The sequence below is a fragment of the Saimiri boliviensis genome, chromosome 3 (genome assembly GCF_048565385.1).
Source record: "Saimiri boliviensis isolate mSaiBol1 chromosome 3, mSaiBol1.pri, whole genome shotgun sequence".
Lineage (NCBI taxonomy): Eukaryota > Metazoa > Chordata > Mammalia > Primates > Cebidae > Saimiri > Saimiri boliviensis.
Window position 1 is genome coordinate 177,576,544 of NC_133451.1, and position 27,310 is coordinate 177,603,853.

The following is a 27,310-nucleotide window of genomic DNA, read 5'->3' on the forward strand; positions in this document are numbered from 1 at the left end:
TCTGTGTAACTTTACGGAGTTTCGCTCTTGTCACCCGGGCTGGAATGCAATGGGGTGATCTCAACTCACCCGCAACCTCCGCCTCCTGGGTTCAGGCAATTCTCCTGCCTCAGCCTCCTGAGTAGCTGGGATTACAGGCACACCCCACCATGCCCAGCTAATTTTTTGTATTTTTAGTAGAGACGGGGTTTCACCATGTTGACCAGGATGGTCTGGATCTCTTGACCTCGTGATCCACCCGCCCCGGCCTCCCAAAGTGCTGGGATTACAGGCTTGAGCCACCATGCCCGGCCCTCTGTGTAACTTATTACTCTTCAATACTCTTACTTTGCAAACACTAGCCACTTTGGCTTCCCTAGATTCCCAGTTCTGCCTCCTCAGCTGAGAGAGACTGTTGACTCCACCTGGGTTTTCCCTCCCTGCATTGAAGGGGTTAAATTCTGGTGTTTTTTATTTTGTTTTGTTTTTTTGCAGACATTTAGTTATCCCAGTTTTGTTTGTTAGAGAGTTTTCCCCCTTTGAATTGCTTTGGCACATTTGTCAAACATCAAATGACTGTGGGTCTCTTTCTGGGTTCTCTTCTCTGTTTTAACCATGCTTTGAAAGTCCTTTTGGTAATCATTTTGGCTGTATGAAACATTATTCTCTGCTACTTTGCATGCTCTTTCATGAAACTGGTACATTAACTGTATTAACATGTATTAGGTTACCATTGAATGTCTATATACCTTATGCCTCATAATTATGTGATATTATATCCTGTGTATATCTAGGTACCTATATACTTCACATATTACCACCAAATGTTCTAAAGACTCAAACCTTAGTATATAACTTTTTCTATTTTGCTTTGATGCATTTTATTAAAATGGTTTACGCCAAATTCTTATTGTCAAAAAGGAAGTATTTGCCTACCTATGATAAAGTAGGACAAATTTTCTTAGAAACACTTTTCTCTGCTTTTTAATCCATATATGTGTTTAAGATTTGTTTTGTTTTTTTCTGTGAAATGTATAGAAATGAAATATTCATTTCTGTTTCTTCTATTCTTATATTTCCCCCAATTGTTAATTGACTTATCTTAGTTTTTTTTCTTTTTTCAAATAAAGATTTTATAGAAACATAATACAGGTTGAGCATTCCTAATCCAAAATCTTGAAATCCAAAATGTTCTAAAATCTGAAACTTTTGAGTACTAGTGTGATACCATAAATGGAAAATCCACATCTGACCCCATGTGATGTGTCAAAATCAAAGTGCAGGTGCACAACACATGCTTTATTCAGCATCCCCAAGGGCAAAAGACCCTCCCAGCCATTTAAAAAAGCTGTCTGATAGAATACTTTCTCGTCCCTTGTGATCTTATTCTGATCCCTCAGCTGCTTTCAGAAAGTACTTCTTTTTGCCAATAAAATGAAAGACAGTGTAGAGTAACTTTTTCATCAAAGTTCAGGTTTGTGGGTGGAGACTAAAAGCCTGCTGTTGTTTAGCAGTTCCCAGGTACTCTGGTGATAATACTGTGCTGCTTGTTTATCTTCGACACATTTTTTTCACTGTAATGGGAAGTCTTTTTTTTTTTTTTTTTTAATTGTGAGATATTTTTGTGTGAACAAGTGTAAGAAAATGATTGCTTATTAGCATATAAACTCAGAGTCAGGAATGATGGTGATGCCCAACAGCCTCTGAGGGCCCACGTGAGTGGCCAGGTCAGTGACACTACTGCTTTCTGATGGTTCCGTACATGCAAACTTTGTTTTATTCACAGAATTATTTAAAATGTTATATAAAATTCCCTCCAGTCTATGTGTATAAGATGGATGTAAAACAAATGAGGTCAGGTGTGGTGGTTCACACCTATAATCCCAGCACTTTGGGAAGCCAAGGTGGGATGATCACTTGAGCGCAGGAGTCCAAGACTAGCCTGGGCAACATAGTGAGACTGTATCTCTTAAAAAACAAACATAAATGAATTTCATGTTTAGACTTCAGTCCCATCAACAAGATATCTCATTACGTATATGCACATATTTCAAAGTCCAAAAAAATTTGAGATTCAAAACACTTCTGGTTCCAAGCATTTCAGATAAGGGATACTCAACCTGTATTACGTTATGGTTTTTTTTTCTATTTTTACATTCCCCCAAACTAGAATTTAATTCATACTCTTAAAGACGATTATAGATATATTTTTATTGCTAGTTTCATTTGCTTCTGTTCTTGCCGTTATTCATCATTCTTTCCCCGAAAGTCTTTGCAGTATAACCTTTTTTTCTCTTGAAGCACTCAATTGGATAAAAGACCCAAAGTCTGCCTTACCTTGCAGTATTATTATACTGTTACTGAAAATTGTTTCTTTATATCTTTTTCTTATAGGAAACACAGTGGGCGAAGTTATTAAATTAGATCCTAGTGGATCTCCAAGAAGAGCCTGGGGGAGAAGTCCGACGGATTCTGTTCTAAAGATACTTGGAGAAGCTGAACTACAACTTCAGACAGAACTTTTGGAAAACACAACTATTAGAAGTGGTAAGGAGAAACCAGTAGTTTTTCTAGGTCACTGTCTACTCATTCTGATTGCCTGAAACTTTTTTTGTGATAAGAGTCCTTAGGAAAGGCTTGTGTGAACTCAGAGGTTTTCCATTTTCATAAATGTTGTCTTTTGACTTTGTGAAGATCATTTTGGCTACATATAAAATCCTTGGCTTACTTTTCCTTCCTTGTCTTTAACATAATTTAATTATATTCTGGCATAAAGCATTGCTGCAGAAAGTCTGATGGCAGTTTTAATTTCTTTACCTTATAAGTGATTTGGTCTTTTTGCTAGGATGCTCAAAGTATGTATTTCTTTTTACTTCAAGTCCAATCATTTTCTTATAATATATTTTGGCATTGAGTTTGTTTTTCTAGTACAATACTTAGTGTGTCTTTTTTCAGAGCAGTTTTGGATACATAGTGTTACATATTGGCTCTGTATCCCCACCCAAATCTCATCTTGTAGCTTCAGTAATTCCACGTGTTGTGAGAGATGCCTGAATCTTGAGGGCTGGTCTTTCCCATGCTATTCTCATAATAGTGAATGGGTCTCATGAGACCTGATGGTTTTTAAAAAACAGCAGTTTCTCTGCACAAGCTCTTATTTTTTTTGCCTGCCACCATCCATGTAAGATGTCACTTACTTCTTGCCTTCTGCCATGATTGTGAGGCCTCCCCTGCCATGTGGAACTGTGAGTTCAATTATACCTCTTTCTTTTATGTATTGCCCAGTCCCAGGTATGTCTTTATCAGCAGCATGGGAAAGGACTCATACACATAGCAAAGTTGAGTGAAAAGTACAGTGTTCCTGTAGACCCCCTTCCCCCATGCACACACAGCCTCCCCCACCACCAGAGAGAGTTTGTTTTAATCACTTAATCAATATTGACACACCATTATAAACAAAGTGCATAATAATTTCCTTGGGTTTTGACAAATGTATAATGCCATGTAACCACCATTATTACAGAATAATTCGCTGCCCCAAGAATCCCCTGTGCTCTGCTTGTTTATCCCTCCCTTTCTTCCAAACCCTGGCAACCACTGATTATTTTACTATCTCCATAGTGTTGCCTTTTCCAGAATGTCATCTAGCTGGACTCATACAGTATGCACTCTTTTCGGACTGGATGGTTTCACTTAGTCATATAGACTTCAGGTTCCTCTGTAATTGTTTCGTGTCTCAATAACTCATTACTTTTTAGCACAGAATATTACATTGTACGGATGTGCCATAGTTTATCCGGTTTCAAGATGTACTGAAAGACATCGTGATTGCTTCCAAGTGATAGCATTTATGAATAAAGATGATATAAACATCTTTGAGCAGGTTTTAGCATGGACATATGTTTTCAGTTCATTTGGGTGAATACAGTTGCTGGATTGTATACTAAGAGTATGTCTAGTTTTATAAGAAACCACCGATTTCCCAACGTATCTGTACCATTTTGCAGTGGATGAATGAGAGTTCCTGTTACTCTCCTCTCCAGCATTTGGTGTTGTCAGTGTTTTGGATTTTGGTTATTTTAATTGGTGTGCAGTGGTATCTTGTTTTTATTTGCAGTCTCCTAATGACATGTGATGGTGAACCTCTTTTCAGTGCCTCTTACTATATGCTGCTTTGCCACCTGTACACCTTAGTGTGTTGTCTGTTGAGATCTTTCCCCCGTTTTTAAATTGGGTACTTTACTTTCTTATTGTCAAGTTTAAGAATTCTTTGTATATTTTGGTTAACAGTCCTTTATCAAATATGTCTTTTGCAAATACAGATTGAGTAGCCCTTATCTGAAATGCTTGGTATCAGAAGTGTTTTGGATTGTTTTTTTTTTTTTTTTTTTTTTTGGTTTTTCTTTTTTTCAGATTTTAGACTATTTGCATTATATGAGTTGAGCATCTCTAATCCAAAAATCCAAAATCTAAAATGCTCCAATGAGTTCCTTTGAACCTCATGACAGTGTTCAAAAAGGTTCATATTTTGGAGCATTTTTGGATTAGAGACAGTCAACCTGTATTTTCTCCTGTGGCTTGTCTGCCATGTTCTCTTAACATTGTCTTTTTTTTTTTTTTTTTTTTCGAGATGTTGCCCAGGCTAGAGTGCAGTGGCGAAATCATGGCCCACTGTAGCCTAAACCTCCCTGGGCCCAGGTGATCCTTTCACCTCAGATTGCTGAGTAGCTGGTACTACAGGTATGCACCACCATGCCTGGCTAATTTTTATATTTTTAGTAAAGACAGGGTTTGCCTAGGATGGGATCACTAGCTTTTACAGAGCAGAAGTTTTTTAATTTTAATGAAGTCCTGCTTATTAATTCTTTTTTTTTTTTTTTTAATGGATCATGCCTTTGGTATTTTATCTAAAAAGTCACTTTCAAACTCAGGGTCACCTAGATTTTTCCGATGTTACATTCTAGGAGTTTTTTTTATATACTTTTGCTTTTTTTTGCCTTTTTTTTTTGAGAGTTTCACTGTGTCACCCAAGCTGGAGTACAGTGGCACAAACATGGCTTGCTGTGGCCTCAACCTCCTGGGCTCATACTGTCCTCCCACCTCAGCCCCGGGAGTAGCTGGGACCACAGGTGTGCATTATCGTACCTGGCTAATTTTTGTATTTTTTGTAGAGATGGGATTTCACCATGTTGCCTAGGCGGGTCTCAAACTCCTGAGCTCAAGTGAACCATCCACCTCTGCCTCCCAAAGTGAGGGATTACAGATGTGAGCCACCGCACCCAGCCTAGTTTTGCATTTTATATTTAGTTGTATGATTTATTTGGAGTAAATTTTTTTGAAGAGTTGTAAGGTCTGTGTGTAGATACATCTTTTTCATAAGTAGATGTATAGTATTTTAGCACCACTTATTGTAAAAACTATTCCTTTTTTGGTGAATTATCTTTGCTGCTTTGCCAAGGATCAGTTGACTCTATTTGTATGGAGCCATTTCTTAACGCTCTATTCATTGCACTTTTTGCCTGTTCTTTTTCCAATAGCACAATATCCTTATTACTGTAGCTTTATAGTATTTCTTGAAGTCAGATAGTGCCAGTCCTCCCACTTTGTTCTCCTTCAGTTATGCATTGGCTGTTCTCAGTCTTTTGGATATCTGTATAAACTTTAGAGTTATTATGTCTGTATCCACAAAAGAGCTAGCTGGGTTGGTTGGGATTATGTTAAACCCAAAGATCAAGTTCCAAAAAAACTGACATCTTGATACCGAAACTTTCTGTCCACAAGTTTGAAACATCTATTGTTCTTTACTTTTTTCAGCAATATTGTAGTTTTCCTCATCATAGTGTGTCTTTTTAATATGTAGCTTCCACCTTTTTTGTTCCTCTCAGTTTTCGGAGTCTTTTTTTTTCCCCTCTCAATTTTAGGAAAGTACTCTTGAATTACAGTTTCCTTCCCTCCCCCCCCCGGCTCTTTTTTCCCTCCTTCCCTTGATCTCTCTTTCTCCTTCTCTCTTTCTTTCTCTCTTTCTCTTTCTTTCTTTCTCTCTTTCTTTCTCTTTCTTTCTCTCTTTCTTTCTCTTTCTTTCTCTCTTTCTCTTTCTTTCTTTCTCTCTTTCTTTCATTCTTTCTTTCCTCTCTTTCTTTCCCTCTTCTTTTATTTTTTTCTAACAGCAATGGGGTCTTGCTGTGTTTCCCAGGCTGGTCTTGAACTCCTGGCCTCTAGTGATCCTCCTGCCTCAGACTCCCAAAGTACTGGGATTATAGGTATGTGCCACCATACCCTACTTCCAGTATTCCGTTCTCTTTCTTCAGTCTTTAGGAATTTCCACTTTGTGTATTTTGGGTCGTCTTTGTCTTTCCTTTCTGTCAGTTTCTCCTTTTTCCTAATGATTTGTTATTAACTATTGTGGGTACATAGTAGGTGTATATATTTATTGGGAATGTGAGGTATTTTGTTACAGGTATACGGTGCGTAATAATCCCATGAGGGCAAATGGGGCACCTAAAGCATTTATTCTTCTTTGTATTACAAACAGTCCAATTCTACTATTTTAGTTATTTTTTAAAATATGGTTAAACTACAATTTGTTGTGTATTTTCCTTTTTTAAAAATTTATTTATTATACTTTAAGTTCTGGGGTACATGTGCAGATCGTGCAGGTTTCATACATAGGTATATACGTGCCATGGTGGTGGTTTGCTGCATCCATTGCCCTGTCATCTTAATGCTATCCCTCCCCAATCCTCCCACCCCTGCTATTCCTCCCCTAACCCCCCACCCCCCAGGCCCCGGAGTGTGATAGTCCCCTCCCTGTGTCCGTGTATTATCATTTTTCAACACCACCACTTATAAGTGAGAACCTGTAGTGTTTGGTTTCTGTTCTTGTGTCATTTTGCTGAGAATGATGGTTTCCAGTTTCATCCATGTCCCTACAAAGGACATGAACTCATCCTTTTTTATGGCTGCATAGTATTCCATGGTATATATGTGCCACATTTTCTTTATCCAGTCTATCATTGATGGGCATTTGGATTGGTTCCAGATCTTTGCTATTGTGAGCAGTGCCACAATAAATTTACATGTGCATGTGTCTCTGTAATAGAATGATTTATAATCTTTTGGGTATATACCCAGTAATGGGATTGCTGGGTCAAATGGTATTTCTGTTTCTAGATCGATCTTTGAGGAATGGTCACACTGTCTTCCACAATGGTTGAATTAATTTACACTCCTGCCAACAGTGTAAAATCATTCCTGTTTTTCCACATCCTCTCCAGCATCTGTCTCCTGATTTTTTAATGATCGTTATTCTAACTGGCATAAGGTGGTATCTCATTGTGGTTTTGATTTGCATTTCTCTAATGACCTGTGATGATGAGCTTTTTTTCCTATGTTTGTTGGCTGCATAAATGTCTTCTTTTAAGAAGTGTCTGTTCATATCCTTTGCCCATTTTTTGATGGGATTGTTTGTTTTCTTCTTGTAAATTTGTTTAAGTTCTCCATATCAGCCCTTTGTCAGATGGGTAGGTTGCAAAAATTTTTTCCCATTTCATTGGTTGCCAGTTCACTCTATTGATAGTTTCTATTGCTGTACACGAGCTTTTAATTTTAATTAGATCCTGTTTGTCTGTTTTGGCTGTTGTTGACATTGCTTTTGGTGTTTTAGTCATGAAATGCTTGCCTGTGCCTATGTCCTGAATGATATTGCCTAGGTTTTCTTCTGAAGTTTTTATGGTGTTAGGTCTCATGTTTAAATCTTTAATCCATCTGGAGTTAATTTTTGTATAAGGTGTAAGGAAGGGGTCCAGTTTCAGCTTTCTGCACATGGCTAGCCAGTTTTCTGAACATCATTTATTAAATAGGGAATCATTTCCCCATTGCTTGTTTTTGTCAGGTTTATCAAAGATCAGATGGTTGTAGTTGTGTGGCCTTCTTTCAGAGGCCTCTGTTTTGTTACATTGGTCTATATCTCTGTTTTGGTACCAGTACCATGCTGTTGTGATTACAGTAGCCTTGTAATATAGGTAGTGTGATGCCTCCAGCTTTTTTTTTTTCCTTTTTTTAAATTTCGTTTTAGGTTTGGGGGTACATTTGAAGAACATGCAAGATAGTTGCATAGATACACACATGGCAGTGTGATTTGCTGCCTTCCTCCCCTTCACCTATATCTGGCATTTCTCCCCATGCTATCTCTCCCCAACTCCCTACCCCCCACTGTCCCTCCCTTATTTCCCCCCAACAGACCCCAGTGTGTAGTGTTTCCCTCCCTGTGTCCATGTGTTCTCATTGTTCAACACCCACCTGTGAGTGAGAACATGTGGTGTTTGATCTTCTGCTCTTGTGTCAGTTTGCTGAGAATGATGGTTTCCAGGTTCATCCTTGTCCCTACAAAGGACACTAACTCATCGTTTTTGATGGCTGCGTAATATTCCATGGTGTATATGTGCCACATTTTCCCTGTCCAGTCTATCATCGATGGCCATTTGGGTTGGTTCCAGGTCTTTGCTATTGTAAACAGTGCTGCAATAAACATTTGTGTGCATGTGTCCTTATAGTAGAATGATTTATAATCCTTTGAATATATACCCATTAATGGGATTGCTGGGTCAAATGGAATTTCTATTTCTAGGTCCTTAAGGAATCACCACACTGTCTTCCACAATGGTTGAACTAATTTACATTCCCACCAACAGTGTAAAAGTGTTCCTATTTCTCTACATCCTCTCCAGCATCTGTTGTCTCTAGATTTTTTAATGATCGCCATTCAAACTGGCGTGAGATGGTATCTCAATGTAGTTTTGATTTGCATTTCTCTAATGACAAGTGATGATGACCATTTTTTCATATGTTTGTTGGCCTCATGTATGTCTTCTTTTGTTAAGTGTCTGTTCATATCCTTTGCCTGCTTTTGAATGGGTTTGTTTGTTTTTTTCTTGTAAATCTGTTTTAGTTCTTTGTAAATTCAGGATATCAGCCCTTTGTCAGATGGGTAGACTGCAAGAATTTTTTCCCATTCTGTTGATTGCTGATTCACTCTTTTCTTTTGCTGTGCAGAAGCTGTGGAGTTTGATTAGGTCCCATTGTCTATTTTGGCTTTTGTTGCCAATGCTTTTGGTGTTTTGGTCATGAAGTCCTTGCCTACACCTATGTCCTGAATGGTTTTGCTTAGATTTTCTTCTAGGGTTTTTATGGTGTTAGGTCTTATGTTTAAGTCTTTAATCCGTCTGGAGTTAATTTTAACGTAAGGTGTCAGGAAGGGGTCCAGTTTCTGCTTTCTGCACGTGGCTAGCCAGTTTTCCCAACACCATTTATGAAACAGGGAATCCTTTCCCCATTGCTTGTTTTTGTCAGGTTTGTCAAAGATCAGATGGTTGTAGATGTGTGGTGTTGCCTCTGAGGCCTCTGTTCTGTTCCATTGGTCTATATCTCTGTTTTGGTACCAATACCATGCTATTTTGATTACTGTAGCCTTGTAGTATAGTTTGAAGTCTGGTAGTGTGATGCCTCCAACTTTGTTCTTTTTGCTTAGAATTGACTTGACCATGCAGGCTCTCTTTTTGTTCCATATGAAGTTTAAGGTGTTTTTTTTGGTTCTTTGAAGAATGCCATTGGTAGCATTGAATCTGTAAATTACTTTGAGAAGTATGGCCATTTTCACAATAGTGATTCTTCCTATCTATGAACATGGAATGTTTCTCCATCTGTTTGTGTCCTCTCTTGTTTCCTTGAGCAGTGGCTTGCAGTTCTCCTTGCAGAGGTCCTTTGCATTCCTTGTTAGTTGTATTCCTAGGTATTTTATTCTCTTCGTAGCAGTTGTGAATGGCAGTTCATTCTTGATTTGGCTCTGTTTAAGTCTGTTACTGGTGTATAGGAATGCTTGTGATTTTTACACATTGATTTTGTATCCTGAGACTTTGCTGAAGTTGCTTATCAGTTACAGGAGATTTGGGGCTGACACAATGGGGTCTTCTAGGAATACAATCGTGTCATCTGCAAATAGGGACAATTTGACTTCCTCCTTTTCTATTTGAATACTCTTTATTTCTTTTTCTTCCCTGATTGCTCTGGCTAGAACTTCCAGTACTATATTGAATAGGAGTGGAGGGAGGGCATCCTTGTCTAGTGCCAGATTTCAAATGCAGAAACTAACTCAGAACTGCACAGCTTCATGGAAACTGAACAACTGGCTCTTGAATGTTGAATGGATAAACAATGAAATGAAGGCAGAAATAAAGATGTTTTTCGAAACCAACGAGAGCAAAAACACAACATATCAGAATCTCTGGGACACATTTAAAGCACTCACTAGAGGAAAATATATAGCAATAAATGCCCACATGAGAAGCAAGGAGAGATCAAAAATTGACACTCTATCATCAAAATTGAAAGAGCTAGAGAAGCAAGATCAAAAAAACTCAAAACCTACCAGAGGACAAGAAATAACTAAGATCAGAGCAGAACTGAAGGAGATAGAGACACAAAAAACCCTTCAAAAAATCAATAAATCCAGGAGCTGCTTTTTCGAAAAGATCAACAAAATAGACCACTGGCCAGATTAATAAAAAAGAAAAGAGAGAATAACCAAATTGATGCAATAAAAAACGATAAAGGGAATATCACCACAGATTCCACAGAAATTCAAACCATCATCAGAGATTATTACAAACAACTCTATGCACATAAACTAGTAAACCTGGAAGAAATGGATAAATTTCTGGACACCTGCATCCTCCCAAGCCTAAACCAGGAAAGAAGTCGAAACCCTGAATAGACCAATAACAAGGTCTGAAGTTGACGCAGCAATTAAGAGCCTACCACCCAAAAAAAGCCCAGGTTCAGATGGGTTCACAGCCGAATTCTACCAGACATACAAAGAGGAGCTGCTACCATTCCTTCTGAAACTATTCCAAATAATCCAAAAAGAGGGAATCCTTCCCAGATCATTTTATGAGACCAACATCATCCTGATACCAAAACCCGGCAGAGAGTCAACTGAAAAAGAAAACTTCAGGCCAATATCCATGATGAACATAGATGCAGAAATCTTCAATAAAATACTGGCAAGCTGATTGCAACAGCACGTCAAAAAGCTTATCCAGAATGATCAAGTAGGCTTCATCCGGGGGATGCAAGGCTGGTTCAACATACGCAAGTCTATAAACGTAATTCACCACATAAACAGAACCAAAGACAAAAACCACATGATTATCTCAATTGTTGCGGAGAAGGCCTTTGACAAAATTCAACAACCCTTTATGCTAAAAACCCTCAATAAACTAGGTATTGACGAAACGTATCTCAAAATAATAAAAGCTATTTACGACAAACCAACAGCCAGTATCATACTGAATGGGCAAAAACTGGAAGCATTCCCTTTGAAATCTGCCTCCAGCTTTTTTTTTGGCTTAGGATTGCCTTGGCTATTTGGGCTCTTTTTTGGTTCCATATGACATTTAAAGTGGTTTTTTACAATTATGTGAAGAAAGTCATTGGTAGCTTGATGGGGATAGCATTGAATATATAAATTACTTTAGGCAGTGTGGTCATTTTCATGATACTGATTCTTCCTAACCATGAGCATGGAATATTTTTCCGTTTGTTTGTGTCTTGTCTTATTTCCTGGAGCAGTGGCTTGTAGTTCTCCTTGAAGAGGTCCTTCACAACCCTTGTTTGTTGTATTCCTAGGTATTTTATTCTCTTTGTAGCAACTGTGAATGGGAGTTCACTCATGATTTGGCTCTCTGTTTGTCTATTATTGGTGTAGAAGAATGCTTGCAATTTTTGCACATTGATTTTATATCCTGAGACTTTGCTGTAGTTGCTTATCAGTTTAAGGAGATTTTGGACTGAGACAATGGGGTTTTCTAAATATACAATCATGTCATCTGTAAACAGCGACAATTTGACTTCTTTTCCTATTCGAATACCCTTTATTTCTTTCTCTTGTCTGATGGCCCTGGCCAGAACTTCCAATAGTATGTCGAATAGGTTGGTGAGAGAGGGCATCCTTGTCTTGTGCCAGTTTTCAAAGGGAATGCTTCCAGGTTTTGCCCATTCAATATGATGTTGGCTGTGGGTTGGTCATAAATAGCTCTTATTATTTTGAGATATGGTCCATCAATACCTAGTTTATTAAGAGCTTTTAGCATAAAGGGTTGTTGAATTTTGTTAAAGGCCTCCTCTGCATCTATTGAGATGATCATGTGGTTTTTGTCTTTGGTTCTGTTTATATGATGGATTACATTTATAGATTTGCATATGTTGAACCAGGTTTGCGTCTCTGGGGTGAAGCTGACTTGATTGTGTCGGATAGTCTTTTTGACGTGATGTTGTATTTGGTTTGCCAGTATTTTATTGAAGATTTTTGCATTGATGTTCATCATGGATATTGGCCTGAAGTTTGCTTTTTTAGTTGAGTCTCTGCCAGGTTTTGGTATCGGGATGATGCTGGTCTCATAAAATGAGTTAGGGAGGATTCCCTCTTTTTGTATTGTTGGGAATAGTTTCAAAAGAAATGTTAACAGCTCCTCTTATACCTCTGGCACAATTCGGCTGTGAACCTGTCTGGTCCCCGATTTTTTTTTTTGGTTTGTAGGCTATTAACTGCTGCCTCAACTTCATACCTTGTCATTGTCCTATTCAGGAATTCAGCTTGTTCCTGGTTTAGTCTTGGGAGGGTGTCAGTGTCCAGGAAATTATCCATTACTTATAGATTTACTGGTTTATTTACATAGAGGTGTTTTTAGTAATCTCTGGTGGTAATTTGTGTTTCTGTGGGATTGGTGGTGATATCCCCTTTATCATTTTTTAATTGCATCTATTTGAATCTTCTCTCCTTTCTTTATTAGTCTGGCTAGCAGTTTATTTTGTTGATCTTTTAAAAAAAAAAAAAACAGCTCCTGGATTTATTGATTTGAAGGGGGGGGTGGTTGGTCTCTGTCTCCTTCAGTTCTGCTTTGATCTTAGTTATTCTTGCCTTCTGCTAGCTTTTGAATTTGTTTGATCTTGCTCTTCTAGTTCTTTTAATCGTGACATTAGGGTCTCGATTTTATAGCTTTCCTCGCTTCTTCTGTGGGCATTTAGTGCTATAAATTTCCCTCTAGACTGCTTTAAAGGTGTCTCAGAGATTCTGGTACATTGTGTCTTCGTTCTCATTGGTTTTGAAAAACATCTTTATTTCTGCCTTCATTTCATTATTTATCCAGTATTCATTCAGTAGCAGGTTGTTTAGTTTCCATGTAGTTGTGCGGTTTTGAGTGAATTTCTTAATCCTGAATTCTAATTTGATTGCACTGGTCTGAGAGACTGTTATGATTTCCATTCTTTTGCATTTGCTGAGGAGTGTTTTACTTCCAATTATGTGGTCAGTTTTTGAGTAAGTGCAATGTGATGCTGAGAAGAATGTATATTCTGTCAGTTTGGGGTGGAGAGTTCTGTAGATATCTCTTAGATCTGCTTGGTCTAGATCTGAGTTCAAGTCCTGGATATCCTTGTTAATTTTCTGTCTTGTTGATCTGTCTAATATTAACAGTGGGATGTTAAAGTCTCCCACTATTGTGTGAGAGTCTAGGTCTCTTTGTAGATCATTAAGAACTTGCTTTACATATCTGGGTGCTCCTTTATTGGGTGCATATATATTTAGGACAGTTAGCTCTTCCTGTTGCGTTAATCCCTTTACCATTCATTTTGTAATGCCCTTCATTGTCTCTTTTGATTTTTGTTGGTTTAAAGTCTGTTTAGTCAGAGACTAGGATTGCAACTCCTGCTTTTTTTTTTTTTTTTTTTTTTCTGCTCTCCATTTGCTTGGTAAATCTTCCTCCATCCCTTTATTTTGAGCCTATGTATGTCTTTGCACGTGAGATAGATTTCCTGAATACAGCACACCAATCATTCTTGACTTTTTTCTTTTGATTGGGACATTTAGCCCGTTTACCTCTAAGGTTAATAATGTTATGTGTGAATTTGATCCTGTCATTTTGATGCTAGCTGGTTGTTTTGCCTGTAAGTTGATGCAGTTTCTTTGTAGTGACAATGGTCTTTACAGTTTGGTATGTTTTTGCAGTGACTGGTACTGGTTGTTCCTTTCCATGTTTAGTGCTTCCTTCAGGAGCTCTTGTAAGGCAGGCCTGGTGGTGACGAAATCTCTCAGCAGTTGCTTGTTTGTAAAGGATTTTATTTCTCCCTTGCTTATGAAGCTTAGTTTGGCTGGATATGAAATTCTGCGTTGAAAATTCCTTAAGGATGTTAAATATTGGCCCCCACTTTCTGCTGGCTTATAGGATTTCTGCTGAAAGATCTGCTGAGTCTGATGGGCTTCCCTTTGTGGGTAACCTGACTGCCCTTAGCATTTTTTCTGTCTTCAACCCTGGTGAATCTCACAGTTATGTGCCTTGGTGGTGTTCTTCTCAAGGAATACCTTTGTGGTATTGTCTGTATTTCCTGTATTTGAATATTGGCCTGCCTTGCTAGGTTGGGGAAGTCCTCCTGAATAATATCCTGAAGAGTGTTTTCCAACTTGGTTTGGTTCTCCCCATCACTTTCAGGTACACTGATCAAACGTAGATTTGATCTTTTCACATAATACCATATTTCTTGGATGCTTTGTTTATTTCTTTTCACTCTTTTTTCTCTAATCTTGCCTTCTCACTTTATTTCATTGAGTTGATCTTCCATCTCTGATATCCTTTCTTCTGCTTGATCGATTCATCTGTTGAAACTTGTATATGTTTCACGAAGTTCTCATGCTGTGTTTTTCAGCTCCATCATGTTGTTTACGTTCTTCTCCACACTGGTTATTCTCATTAGGATTTTGTCTAACCTTTTTTCAAGATTCTTAATTTTCTTACATTGGGTTAGAACATGCCCCTTTAGCTCAGAGAAGTTTGTTATTACCCATCTTCTGAAGCCTGCCTCTGTCAATTTGTCACACTTACCCAGTTTTGTTCCCTTGCTGCTGATGAGGGGTTGTGATCCTTTGGAGGAGAAGAGGCGTTCTGGCTTTTGGCAATTTCAGCCTTTTTGCGCTGGTTCCTTCCCATCTTCATGGATTTATCTACCTTTGGTCTTTGAAGTGAGTGGCTTTCAAATGGGGTTTCTGAGTGGACGTCCTTTCTGTTATGTTGAAGGTATTTCTTTCTTTTTGTTAGTTTTCCTTCTAACAGTCAGGCCTCTCTGCTACAGGTCTTGCTGGAGTTTGCTGGAGGATCACTCCAGACCCTTCTTGCCTGGGAATCACCTGCAGTGGCTGCAGAACAGCAAAGATTGCTGCCTGTTCCTTCCTCTGGTAGCTTTGTCCCCAAAGGGTACCTGCCAGATATAGCCACAGCTCTCCTGTATGAGGTGTCTCCCAGTTGGAATACATGGTACATCAGGGAGCCACTTGAGGAGGCAGCCTGTTTCTTAATGGAGCTCAAGCAGTGTGCTGGGGCATCCATTGCTCCCTTCAGGGATGCCAAGGAGGGACATTTAAGTCTGCTGAAGTGGAACCAACAACCGCCCCTTTTCCCAGGTACTCTGTCCCAGGAAGCCTGGGACTCTGTAAGTCCCTGGCAGGCTCCTGTCTTTTTTTTTTTTTTTTTTTTTTTTTTTTTTCAGAGATACCCTGCCCAGCAAGAAGGGAATCTACTTGACAGTCTGCATACAGAGGCCTTACTGAGCTGCCACGCTGGGCTCCACCCAGCTGCTGTGTAAACTTCCAAGGGGCTTTGTTTACACAGGCAATGTTGAAACTGCCTACCGGAGCCTCAGCAGTGGCCCGCACCACTCTCCCCACCAAGCGTGAACGTCCCAGGTTGAGCTCAGACTGCTATGCTGGCTGCAAGAATTTCAAGTTAGTGGATCTTAGCTTGCCAGCTCATTTGGCTCCCTGGCTTCAGCCCCCTTTTTCAGGGGAATGAGTGGTTCTGTCTCACTGGTGTTCAGGTGCCATTCAATTAAAACAGCCGCCCAGTTTTGTGCTGGAGACCCAGGGCGTTGGTGTTGTAGGTGCCAGAGGGTTGTGTAGGCCATGGGAAAAGCACAGTATCAAAGCTGGATTGCCAGAGTGTCTGAAAAAGTCCCTAATGGCTTCCCTTGGCTGGGAGAGAGAGTTCTCTGGCCCCTTGCACCTCCTGGCTGAGGCAGTACCCCACCCTGCTTTGGTTTGCCCACCTTGTACTGTTCTCATTGTCTAACCAGTCCCAGTGAGATGAACCTGGTACCTCAGTTGGAAATGCAGATATCACTCCTCTTCTGGCGTGCTCTCACTGGGAACTGCAGACTGGAGCTGTTCCTATTCGGTCATCTAGTCTAGTTATTTTTAAATGTACAATAAATGTACCTATAGACACACACAGACCAAAACTAAAAAGATGAATAATGATATTTATACCAGTAGAAACCAAAAAGAAGCAGAAGCAGCTCTGCATATATGACACAAAATATATTTCAAGAGAATAACTGTAAGAGAAAAATAAGGTCCTTATATAATGCTAAAGGGGTCAGTTCAGCAAGAGAATATAACAGTTGTGAATATATATGCATCCAGTACTGGAGTACCCATACGTGTACAGGAAATATTATTAGAGCCAGAGTGAGAAATAGCCCCAATACAATAATATCTGGAGATTTTAACACTATACTCTCAGCATTAAACAGATCATCCAGACAGAAAATTGAAATAGAAACATCAGACTTAGCTGACTCTAGTAGCACTGCCTCTGAGGGTCGTTACAGCTCTGTAAGCTGTAATTGAGAAAAACTTTATTTCTCCTTCTTTTTTGAAGGATAGCTTTGCTGGGTATAGTATTCTTAGGTGACAGTTTATTGTTTTTGTTTTTGTTTTCTCAGCACTTTGAATATATCATCCCATTTTCTCCTAGCTTATATGTTTTCTACTGAGAAAGCCATTGTTAGTCTGTTGGGGTTCCCTCATATGTAACTTGATACTTTTTTTCTTTCTGTTTTTAGAATTCTCTTTGACTTTAATGTGCCTTGGAAAAGATCTTTTTGGGTTGAATCTTTTTGTGTCCTTAAGTTTCCTGTATCTGGTTGTCTGTATCTCTTACAAGGCTTAGGAAATTTTCAGCTATTATTTCATTAAAGAAGTGTTCTGTGTCTTTACCTATCTCTCGCTATCTTTTTTTTTTTTTCCTGGAACACCCAAAATTTGAACATTTGGGCACTTTACAGTTTCTCATATGTCACATAGACTTCCATGATTCTTTTATTTTTTTCTTCCTTTTCTTGCTGGATTATTTCAAAAGAACTGTTTTCAAGTTGAGAAACTGTTTTTTCTATTTATTGTTGAAGCTCTCAGTTGTACTTTTATTCATTCAATTTTGTGGGGGGTGCGAGGTTTGGTTTTTTGCTTTTTTGTTTTTCTTTTTTTTTTTTTTGAGACAGGGCTTTGTCACCCTGGCTGGAGTGCAGTGCCATGATCACAGCTCACTGCAGCCTTGAACTCCTGGGTTCCAGGGATCCTCCCATCTCAGCCTCCCAAGTAGCTGGGACCACAGACATGTGACACCATGCTTGGCTAATTTTATTTATTTTGTGTAGAGACAGAGTTTCACCATGTTGCCCAGACTGGTCTCAAATTATGTTTTATATGTTTACATATATATATATATATATTTATTTAAAATATTTTTTACTTTTTTAGAGACAGGCTCTCACTCTGTCATCCAGGCTAAAGTAACTTGGTATAGTCATAGCTCACTGTAGCCTCAAGTCCTGGACTCAAGAGATCCTCCCACCTTATCTTCCAGACTAGCTAGGACTATAGGCACATGCCACCACACCTAATTTTTAAAAAAATTTCCTGTAGAGACAGTGTCTCACTATGTTGCTCAGGTTGGTCTCTAACTTCTGGTTGCAGATGGTTCTTCTGTCTTCCTTTTCCAAAGCACTAGGACTACATTTGTGAGTCACAGCATCTGGCCCTCAATGATATCTATTTCTGTTGAATTTTTCATTCAGGTCATGTGAATTGTTTTTCTGATTTCATTTTTTTTTTTTTGAGATGGAGTTTCGCTCGTTACCCAGGCTGGAGTGCAATGGCGCGATCATGGCTCACTGCAGCCTCCTGAGTAGCTGGGATTACAGGCATGTGCCACCATGCCCAGCTGATTTTTTGTATTTTTAGTAGAGACGGGATTTCACCATGTTGACCAGGATGGTCTCGATCTCTTGACCTCGTGATCCACCCACCTCGGCCTCCCAAAGTGCTGGGATTACAGGCGTGAGCCACCGCGCCCGGCCTGTTTTTCTGATTTCTTTGTATTATTTATCTGTGTTCGCTTGTACCTCATTTAGCTTCTTTAATTTTCCTTTGAAATTTTTTAAGGCATTTTGTAGATTTCTTTTTGTTGGAATCTTCCTGGGGAATTAACTGTGTTCTTTTGGAGGTGTCATATTTCCTTACTTTTCATGTTTCTTGTATCCTTATGTTGACATCTGTGCATCTATTGTGATAATCACTTCTTCCGATTTTGTGGATTGGCTTTCATAGGCAAAGACCTTTTCCTGTAGTTACATTCATAGAGTTGGTTGAGTAGGGTGTTTGGGCTTTGATTCTCGGTGGGCTCAGTAGCGCAGTCTTTGTATGATTTCTTGGACTATAATCAGTGTCAGTGGTATTTGTGAATTCCCATGTGTCTTAGGCTATGGTTATTAGTGGAGACTCTGGTAAGGATTTACTGTTGACAGGGAGCCAGTTGAGCCAGTCCTCCATTCCCAGTCTTGGCAGCAGGTTGAGAAAGTGGGTTCTTGATCCCCCAGATGGTGTTCAGGCAGTGGTAGTAGTGGGTCCCGGTGAGCTAATCCTTGGTCCTCCAGATGGCTTACTTGGGTGTCAGCAGTGGCAATGGTGAGCCAGGTGGGCAGGGTTAGTCCCTGGGTTCACCATCAGCACTCATGGGCACCAGCAGTCTTGGTGGTAAGCTGAGAGGGCCAGTCGCCGGGCCTCTAGGTGACAGGTGGAAGGTGTTAATGGCTGCAGGTTGGGTGGTCCCAACCTCAGGCCTCTGAATGTATGCTTGGCCATCTATGGGACTGGACAGAGGTGGGTAAATCCCCAGACCTCTGGACAATACACGTAGCACTAATGGGGCCATCACCAAGTAGAGCAGCAGTTTGTGTTGAGCAGGACTGGTTGATATTCAGACCCTAGGTGATGTGTGTGGGTGCTGACAGTCTGGGCCCTTTCCCAGGCTCCTGGAAGGCTTATACAGGCACTAGCAGCAGTAGGCAGGGCAAATTGATCCCTAGACCCCTGGCTGATGCTCACAGGCCTTCCAAGGCAGGGGCAGGGCAGGGTAGGTCTGTCTTCAAGCCCTGTGATGGTTCTCTCAGGCACAGGTTGTGCTGAGCATGGCAGGTCTACCCCCAGGACCCTAGACTGCACACTCAGAAACTGGTGGTGGTGGTGGTGGTGGTGGTGGTAGTGTGGTAGGCAGGAGGACCTGTCCTCAGGGCCTCTGATAGTATGTGCAAGCACCAGCATCAGCAGGCATGGTGGGTTGATCTCCAGTCCTGGATGATATATTTGCTAGATGTGTCAGGTAGATCACTCTCCCAGCTACCAGATAGCACTCTCAGGTGGTGGCATCAGTGAGTGTGGCAGGCCTGACCTCAGGCTCTAGGATGGCACCCAAGCAGGCCCACCTCCATGCTCCTGAAGGTGTATGCAAGTGCACATTCACCGGGCTGCTACCAGAGGCAGGGCTGCTGTCAGTGGCAGTGATTCCAGGAAGGCAGCTCCCAGGCTGGAGAGCACATGCTTCAGCTCCCTTCTTCCCAGGGGCAGTCTTCCTGATGTACTGCACCACCCATTTCCTGTGATGTTGGACTGTATGTGGGCTAAAGTGCTAGGAACCTGGTTGTGCATTGAGTCCAGCTCATGTCACAAGGTTGCAAATCTATGGGTGGATGCAGAGTAGATGTCAGTGGGCCTCCAAGGGTGTGGAGATTCAGGGCCTTAGGGCAGGATGTTATCTGGTGGGGGTTGGACACTCAAAGTGACACCATGTTGCAGCTGCTTGGGTCTCTGATGGTGTATGGGATCCAGCAAACTTTCCCTCTAGAATAATGCATCACTTTGATGCCAGGCAGCTTCCTCTACTAGTCTCAGGGCCCTTGAGAGCTGAGGAGCCATGGCTAGGCTTGCAGGAGTCCATGGTGAGAATGTGGACAACTGGGGATCTCTCTTACCTTTCTGCTGCACCTAGGCAGGTCAATCTGTGGTGTTTCTCCTATCTTCTAGCCAGTCCTATCAGGCCAACTGCTTTGCTTCCCTCTTTTTCCATGCCTCAGCGGCTCCTGTCACTTTCCTGCTGAATGCCTGTGTTCTCTTTTAGATGCTCTATTCAATGTGTTATTATCCGCTTACTGTTTTGGTACTTCTTTGTGGAATAGGTGAGTGCCAGGTGTCTGGTCAGCCATACTGAACCTCTCTCCAAACCCATTTTCTAAATCAATTGATAGAATTGCATAATGTTTCCCTTTTATTAAATTAATGTGACAAATTGCATTGATTGATTTTTAAATATTAAATAGCTTTAAATATCCCTTTAAAATTTTTTTTTACTATTCTTAGGTGGTATGTATTTCATTGGTTTTATTTTTCCTTTTCTGATTGTCAGTAATTTTATTATGTTGCCTTCTATTGACTATTTTGATTTGCTGCTTTGAAAATTTTCTGTTTCTATTCTCTTCCCTTTTTATATTTTATTGGTTTTGTTTTGTTTTGTTTTGTTTGCCATATTTTGAGAATTTTTATCTGGTATAGATATCCAGCCAGGCATGGTGGCTCACGCCTTTAATCCCAGCACTTTGGGAGGTGGAGGCAGGCGGATCATTTCAGGTCAGGAGTTCAAGAACAGCCTGGCCAGCATGGCGCAACCCTGTCTCTCCTAAAAATACAAAAAATTAGCTGGGCATGGTGGCGTGTGCCTGTAATCCCAGATATTAGGGAGTTTGAGGCAGGAGAATTGCTTGAACCCAGGAGGTTGAGGTTGCAGTTACCAAGATCATGCCACTGCACTCCAGCCTGGGCAACAGAGCAAAACTCTGCTCTCAGGGGGAAATATATATATATATATATATATTTCCTAACCTCCTCCTCTTCCTTCCACTATCTCTTTCTATATATACATATAAAATTTTACATCTGGACACCATACTGAATTATTTCTACTAAATCTATTAAGTTTTCTTCCTTGAGATCTTAGATGTTCCAAATGTGCAGGTTTATCATCAGTGATAAGAAATAGGTTTTGCTTCTATATTTTGATTATTTCCTATTCTTCTTACTGTATTTGTTAGAATCCACTAAAGCAGTTTTTAATAATAATAATGCAGTATGGTATCCTGATACCTGATATGAATAGACATGATTTTATTGCAGAACGGTAGGGGTGAAGGAGGAAAAACAGATGTGATCTCTGCCGCAAGCAGTTTGTTGAAGCACAGGGCAGGGAAATCCTTCTGAAACATTAACAGCACTATAGTTTTGTTCTCTGTTGACTAGAAAGAAGTAAAGAGTAAAATGACTTATAAATAGTTGATAAGCAAGTTTTTGCTATGGAAATTAACTGAACTAAGGACAGTTCCTCCTAACCCAGTGTTATAAAAGGACTGCAGGCAACACAGAGGGCCCACTTGGCTTTAAAAACAGTGAATTGAAATTGAGACCCATGAGCAAGGATCTCTGTTTTTCTTCGACCATTTTCGCCATGTGTTTGCAGATACAATAGGCAGAAAATTGAATTTATGCAAGGTTGGGGTTTTGCCACTTGAATGTGATGAGATGCACAGGAGAATGACTATATGATGGACTTTAGATGAATTTTAATGGAGATGACAGAAAATATGGCAGGATCAGTGCATTGTAGGTACTTTCAGAGGTAAAATGTTTTTAGAGTTGGAGTTGTAGAGGGAGAGAAGTGGAAAAAGAATGTTAGAGACGAGAGGGTAAAATACTTAACACTGGAAATTTCAAGAGGCTATAGTTAATGACAAGGTCTCTAAGATATGACCATTGCAGTGATGGAGATAGAATGAAGACTAAGGTAGAGCGAAGGGCAGCAAACCAAGAGGCCTAGCTACTGGAAGGATTATTGGTCCAAATGTAGAAATCATCTAAATTAGTTATGACAGAACCAGTGCTGGGGAGCTGGTAAGCTGGAAAGTAAAATCTTAACGAATGAACAGGAGTGACAGGGTAAATAACTGTATTAAGTTATTCTGAAGTAATTTTTCTTTCTTTCTTTTTTTTTCGAGACAGAGTCTCACTCTGTTGCCCAGGCTGGAGTGCAATGATGCAATCTCGGCTTACTGCAACCTCCTTCTCCCAGGTTCAAGTGATTCTCCTGCCTGAGCCTCCTGAGTAGCTAGGACTACAGGTGCATGCCACCATGCCCAGCTAATTTTTTGTATTTTTAGTAGAGACAGGGTTTCACTGTGTTAGCCAGGATGGTCTCAATTTCCTGATGTCATGATCCACCCACCTCGGCCTCCCAAAGTGCTGGAATTACAGGTGTGGGCCACAGCACCCAGCCTTTTTTTCTTTTTTGAACCTGTCTCAGGATATTCTGAGGTAAACCTCACCTGGCACCAATTAAAAATGTGGAGAATTTCAGAGCATTTAGAAGTAACTAGGAGTTACTTCATATAAACAGAAACAGTTAATAATTTTAAAATAGCATTCTGATAACATATATTAATTTTACCAAAAGCAGAAAGAAATTAACCACCATAGAAATTATTATGTACAATTGAAATGAAATTTGACTTTCATATACCTTCACTTATTAACTTCTAATATGTAACAGAGCTTAACTAGTAATTGCCTGTTTCAATAATGCAGCTTTTTGAACTTTGCACTAAATGCCAGTAGAGATAAAATTTGTCGTCTTGAGAACTAGCATGATTTTTTATTTTTTATTTTTGTTTTCACAGAGATTTCTCCTGAAGGGGAAAAGTACAAACCCTTAATTACTGAAGAAAAAAAAGTTCAGTGTATTTCACATGAAATAAATACGTCAACTATTGTTGACTCTTCTGTTGAGACAAAAAGTCCAAAGTTTAGTGAGGCATCTCCACAGATATCATTGAAACTGGAAGGAAATTTAGAAGGTATGTTCTGAGTCAAAATGAGCTATATTTGATTTAGTAAAACTTAAAGTTCACCAGCTTCGTAAACAGATTATCAAAATTTGTGTATGGGTATTTCATCTCGAATTAGGTTCAGTATTTTTATATTTTTAGTAATTGGTCTTTTTTTTTTATTACTGCCTAACAAGTTACCCCAAAACTTAGTGTTGAAACACCGACCATTTCATCTCATGATTTTATGTGTCAGAAATTGAGTCAAGACTTGGCTAATGTGATTTTCCTAATTGAGGTACCTTTTTCTCAGAGATCAGTTGGTGGTGGTCAGCTGGCAACTTATGCTGATCTGAAGGTTCCCAAAAAGTTTCACTGCTGTCTTGGCAAGTACAGCTTAGCTGGGCCCCTCTCCCTCTTCCTGTGGTTTCAGGGCTACTCTGTGTACTCTTTCTAGCAGGATAGCCTGACTTCTTATATGAGGCCCAGGGCTCACAGATGCTAAGGGAAAAACAGCTTGTACTCTTAAAAGCTGATCTCAGAACTAGCACGTTATCACTTCTGCCATACTCTCTTAGTCAAAGCAGTCACAGCCGAACCTGCATTCAAAGGGAGGGGAAACAGAACACACCTCTCAGTGGGAAGAGTGTCAAAGAATTTGCATCTGTCCTAAATCTGCCATAATCTCCCCTCTGACCAAAATTTATTTTCATTCCTCCCATCTGCAAAATGCACTCATGCTGTCTCAAAGCCTCATCTCATTATGACATTAGCCCAGAGTTTAATATGATAACAAAGTCAGGCCTCAGTGAAGATGGGTGTTCCCATCTGCATGTCTTCAAGTACAGTTATTCTCAATCTGAAGACCTGTGAGTGAAAAAAAAGGTAAATTACTTGCTTTTCATATGTACAACATACAATGGTGAAACAGTTGTTGAGACACCTTTTCAAAAACAAGGAATATGGGAAATAGGTAGCAGTCACTGGTCCATAGAAATTCTAAAATCCAACCAGGAATGGCATTGTCAGCTGGCTTCCTTGCACCAAAGGTTGGTGCCCTCAAGGGCTCTTCTCTTTTGAACTGTTTGTCCCCTTCAGTCTGAGCTCATAGTGCTTCCACAAGCAGAATTTCTAAGTTATTTTGTGGATTAATATGAATATTATTGATACTCACTGTGATTAACAAAAGCCCCTCATTTTTTTTTGAGACAGACTCTTTTCTACCTTATCTATAAGGATACTATGAGAGTGCTCTTGAGTCCTTAGAAATCCTTTTGCCTAGCAAAAAGGATCTGCAAGGCATACCCTTAAATCTTTATGTGCCCTAACAGATCTGATGGGTACAGCCTTGATTTCATCTCTGCCCTGAGGCCGCACCCTACTGTCATGAATTTAGTCTGTCTTGAGGCCATGTCTTCCTTTCAGAACTTTTGTTGCCTAGAAGGAATTATCCTGGGCGCTCTGCATCTCTTCTAAATTCTCATAAGCTGAACTTTTTTCTTCAGTTAATCTCTCTTTTCTTGTTCTTTATCAGAAATTATTAGAAGCAGCTGTCACTTTGAATGTTCTCCATTGATAACTCCTTAGCTAGACCACTGGATCCGTGAAGTACATTTACTGTCTTCTATATTATTGCAGTTACCAAATTTTCTGCCATTAGAGAACAAGAATCCCCTTTTCTCCAGCCTCCAGTAACCATTTTTCACTGGTCAGTTTCTTATCAACAACATCATTGAAGCCCTTCCAATTTCTGCCTGCTCCACAGTTCCAAAGCCAGTGCACATAGGCTTTTACGTCAGCTCCCAGCTTCCAGATGTGTAATTCTGTTTTGATTATAACTCCTAAAACTTAATAGCTTAAAATGGCAATTTTAGACCAGGCGTGGTGTCTCACACCTGTAATCCTGACACTTTGGGAAGCCAAGCCTGGCAGATCACTTGAGCCCAGGAGTTCAAGACCAGGCTGGGCAACATGACAATACCCCATCTCTACTGAAAATATGAAAATTAGCCATGTGTGTTGGTACATGCCTGTGATCTCAGCTACTAGGGAGGCTGAGGTGGGAGCCCAAGAGTTTGAGGCCGCAATGAGCATGAGCATGCCTGGGTGACAGAGCAAGACCTTGTCTCCAAAATAAAAAACAATTTTTATTTTATTTTATTTTATCTCGCAATTTTTTTGAGTCAGGAATTGGGAGGTTCTTCTGCTCCATGTAGCATCAACTGGTATTGCTCAGTAATATTCAGCCATCAGCTGGACTTTTCTGAAAGATGCAAGATGATATCACTCCCATGCCCAGCGTATTGGCAGGGCTCATCTGGGTCCTTCTCCTTCATTTTAGTCATGGCATTGGACTGTAGTCTTTCAGAATAAACTACTTTCCTGATGGCTCAGGCTTCCAGATAGCAAGTAGAAGCTGCCAGTGCTCTTAAAGGCTCAGCCTGGAACTGGCATAGCATCACTTCCACTGCTATTACTCAAGGGAATCACCATGTCAGCTGAAATTAAAGAGGAGGAGAAGCAGAGCTTCCTCCTCACTTGAGAGGAAAGTCAGAAACCTTGCAACATGTGACCATCAGTCACTTTAATAAAAAATTCACCTCAGTCACTTAAATAATCTTATTTATTAGAGTCATAGTTACTAGTATCATTATGGAATGAAAGCTTGTTCCCCTTCCCCCCACCCTCCAAAATAACATGTATTGAAATCTAATCCCTGATGTAGTGATATGGGAGGTGGAGTCTTTGCAAGGTAATTAGGTTATGAGAGTGGAAGCCTCATGAATGGGATTGGTGCCCTTATAAGAAGAGGGCAGAGAGCTAGCCTTCTGCTTTCTACCACATGAGGATATGAGGAAAAAGAGGTTATCTGCAAAACAGGAACAGGGCCCACTAGAACCAGCCATGCTAGCACCCTGACATTGGATCCTTCAGCCCCAGAACTCTGAGAAATAAGCGTCTATTGTTTATGCTACCCAGTCTATGATACTCTGTTATAGTATGCTGAGCTAAGACAGTATCTTATGCCTTTTCTTTAAAAAAAATAAAATAAAATAAGAAATCCTGATGTATCTGCAAGGAAAAAAAAAAAGAAAGAAAATACTGTTTGGCATTCTATGGAAGCTGTATAGCCCAGTGCAGGAGTTGATAGACCAGAGAGTAAATATTTTAGGCTTTGCAAGCAATACAGTCATAAGTCAAGTATATAGTGTAAGAATAAGTCGATAATGATATAGCTTAAACTACTAGGGAACAGAGTTATTCATTAAAAAATAAAAAAGGGACCAGGCGCGGTGGCTCACGACTGTAATCCCAGCACTTTGGGAGGCCGAGGCAGGTGAATCACAAGATCAAAAGATTGAGAACATCCTGACCAACATGGTGAAACCCCGTCTCTACCAAAAATACAAAAATTAGCCGGGCATTTGGCACACACCTGTAGTCTCAGCTACTTGGGAGGCTGAGGCAGAAGAATCGCTTGAACCCAGGAGGTGGAGATTGCAGTGAGCCGAGACTGCCACTGTGCTCCAGCCTGGCGACAGAGCAAGACTCCATCTCAAATAAAAATAAAAATAATAAAAAAGGATTTTGCCCCCAAGTGCTTACCTTGAATGAATGACCAAAATAATCATTTGAAAAAAAAAAGATAAAAACTTAAAGATTGGTACATTATCAGTAAGTCTTTCCCAATGAGACAGATAATTAGAAACTAAAAATGGAGAAGAAAAGTACATCTACATTCCAGGGAGAATAAGAGGGATGGTATTTGCTTAAACAGGATAGTACTGATAGTCTTAATCGGAAAGGAAAAAGAGAAGTTAATAAATACTCTTCTCATCACTATTCACTTTCAGAAAATATCAGCCAGGTAAAAAATGAGCCACTGACAGAAAATGGAGGTAGCATCTTGATATTAATTGAAGGTCAGAGCAGGCACAGTGGCTCACGCCTATAATCCCAGCATTTTGAGAGGCTGAGGCAGGTGAATCACTTGAGACCAGCCCAGCAAACATGGTGAAACCCCATCTCTACTTAAAATACAAAAATTAGCCAGGTATGGTAGTGTGTGCCTGTAGTCCCAGCTTCTCAGGAGGCTGAGGCAGGAGGATCACCTGAGCCCAGGAGGTGGAGGTTGTAATGAGTTGAGAGCACACCACTGCACTCCATCCTGGGTGACGGGAATGGAAAAAAAAAATTATTTGAGGGTGTAAGAAAACAGATGTTTAGTGCCATTCAGTTATGTTCTCAG

The 27,310-nt window shown here is 40.0% G+C and overlaps 1 protein-coding gene across 9 annotated transcripts in view; it reads left to right on the forward strand.

The window, feature by feature from the left end:
- The window catches only part of NEK1 (NIMA related kinase 1), a 214,063-nt gene that overhangs the window by 141,198 nt on the left and 45,555 nt on the right, over window positions 1–27,310 (forward strand). For 5 of the 9 annotated variants that reach the window (XM_039479148.2, XM_039479145.2, XM_039479150.2 and 2 more), the window contains 2 exons: window positions 2,374–2,526; window positions 22,915–23,091. In XM_039479148.2, the coding sequence (XP_039335082.2) occupies window positions 2,374–2,526; window positions 22,915–23,091 (330 nt within the window). The remainder of the gene's footprint in view (window positions 1–2,373; window positions 2,527–22,914; window positions 23,092–27,310) is intronic. The other 4 variants (XM_074396985.1, XM_039479149.2, XM_074396986.1 and 1 more) reach the window with 1 other exon arrangement.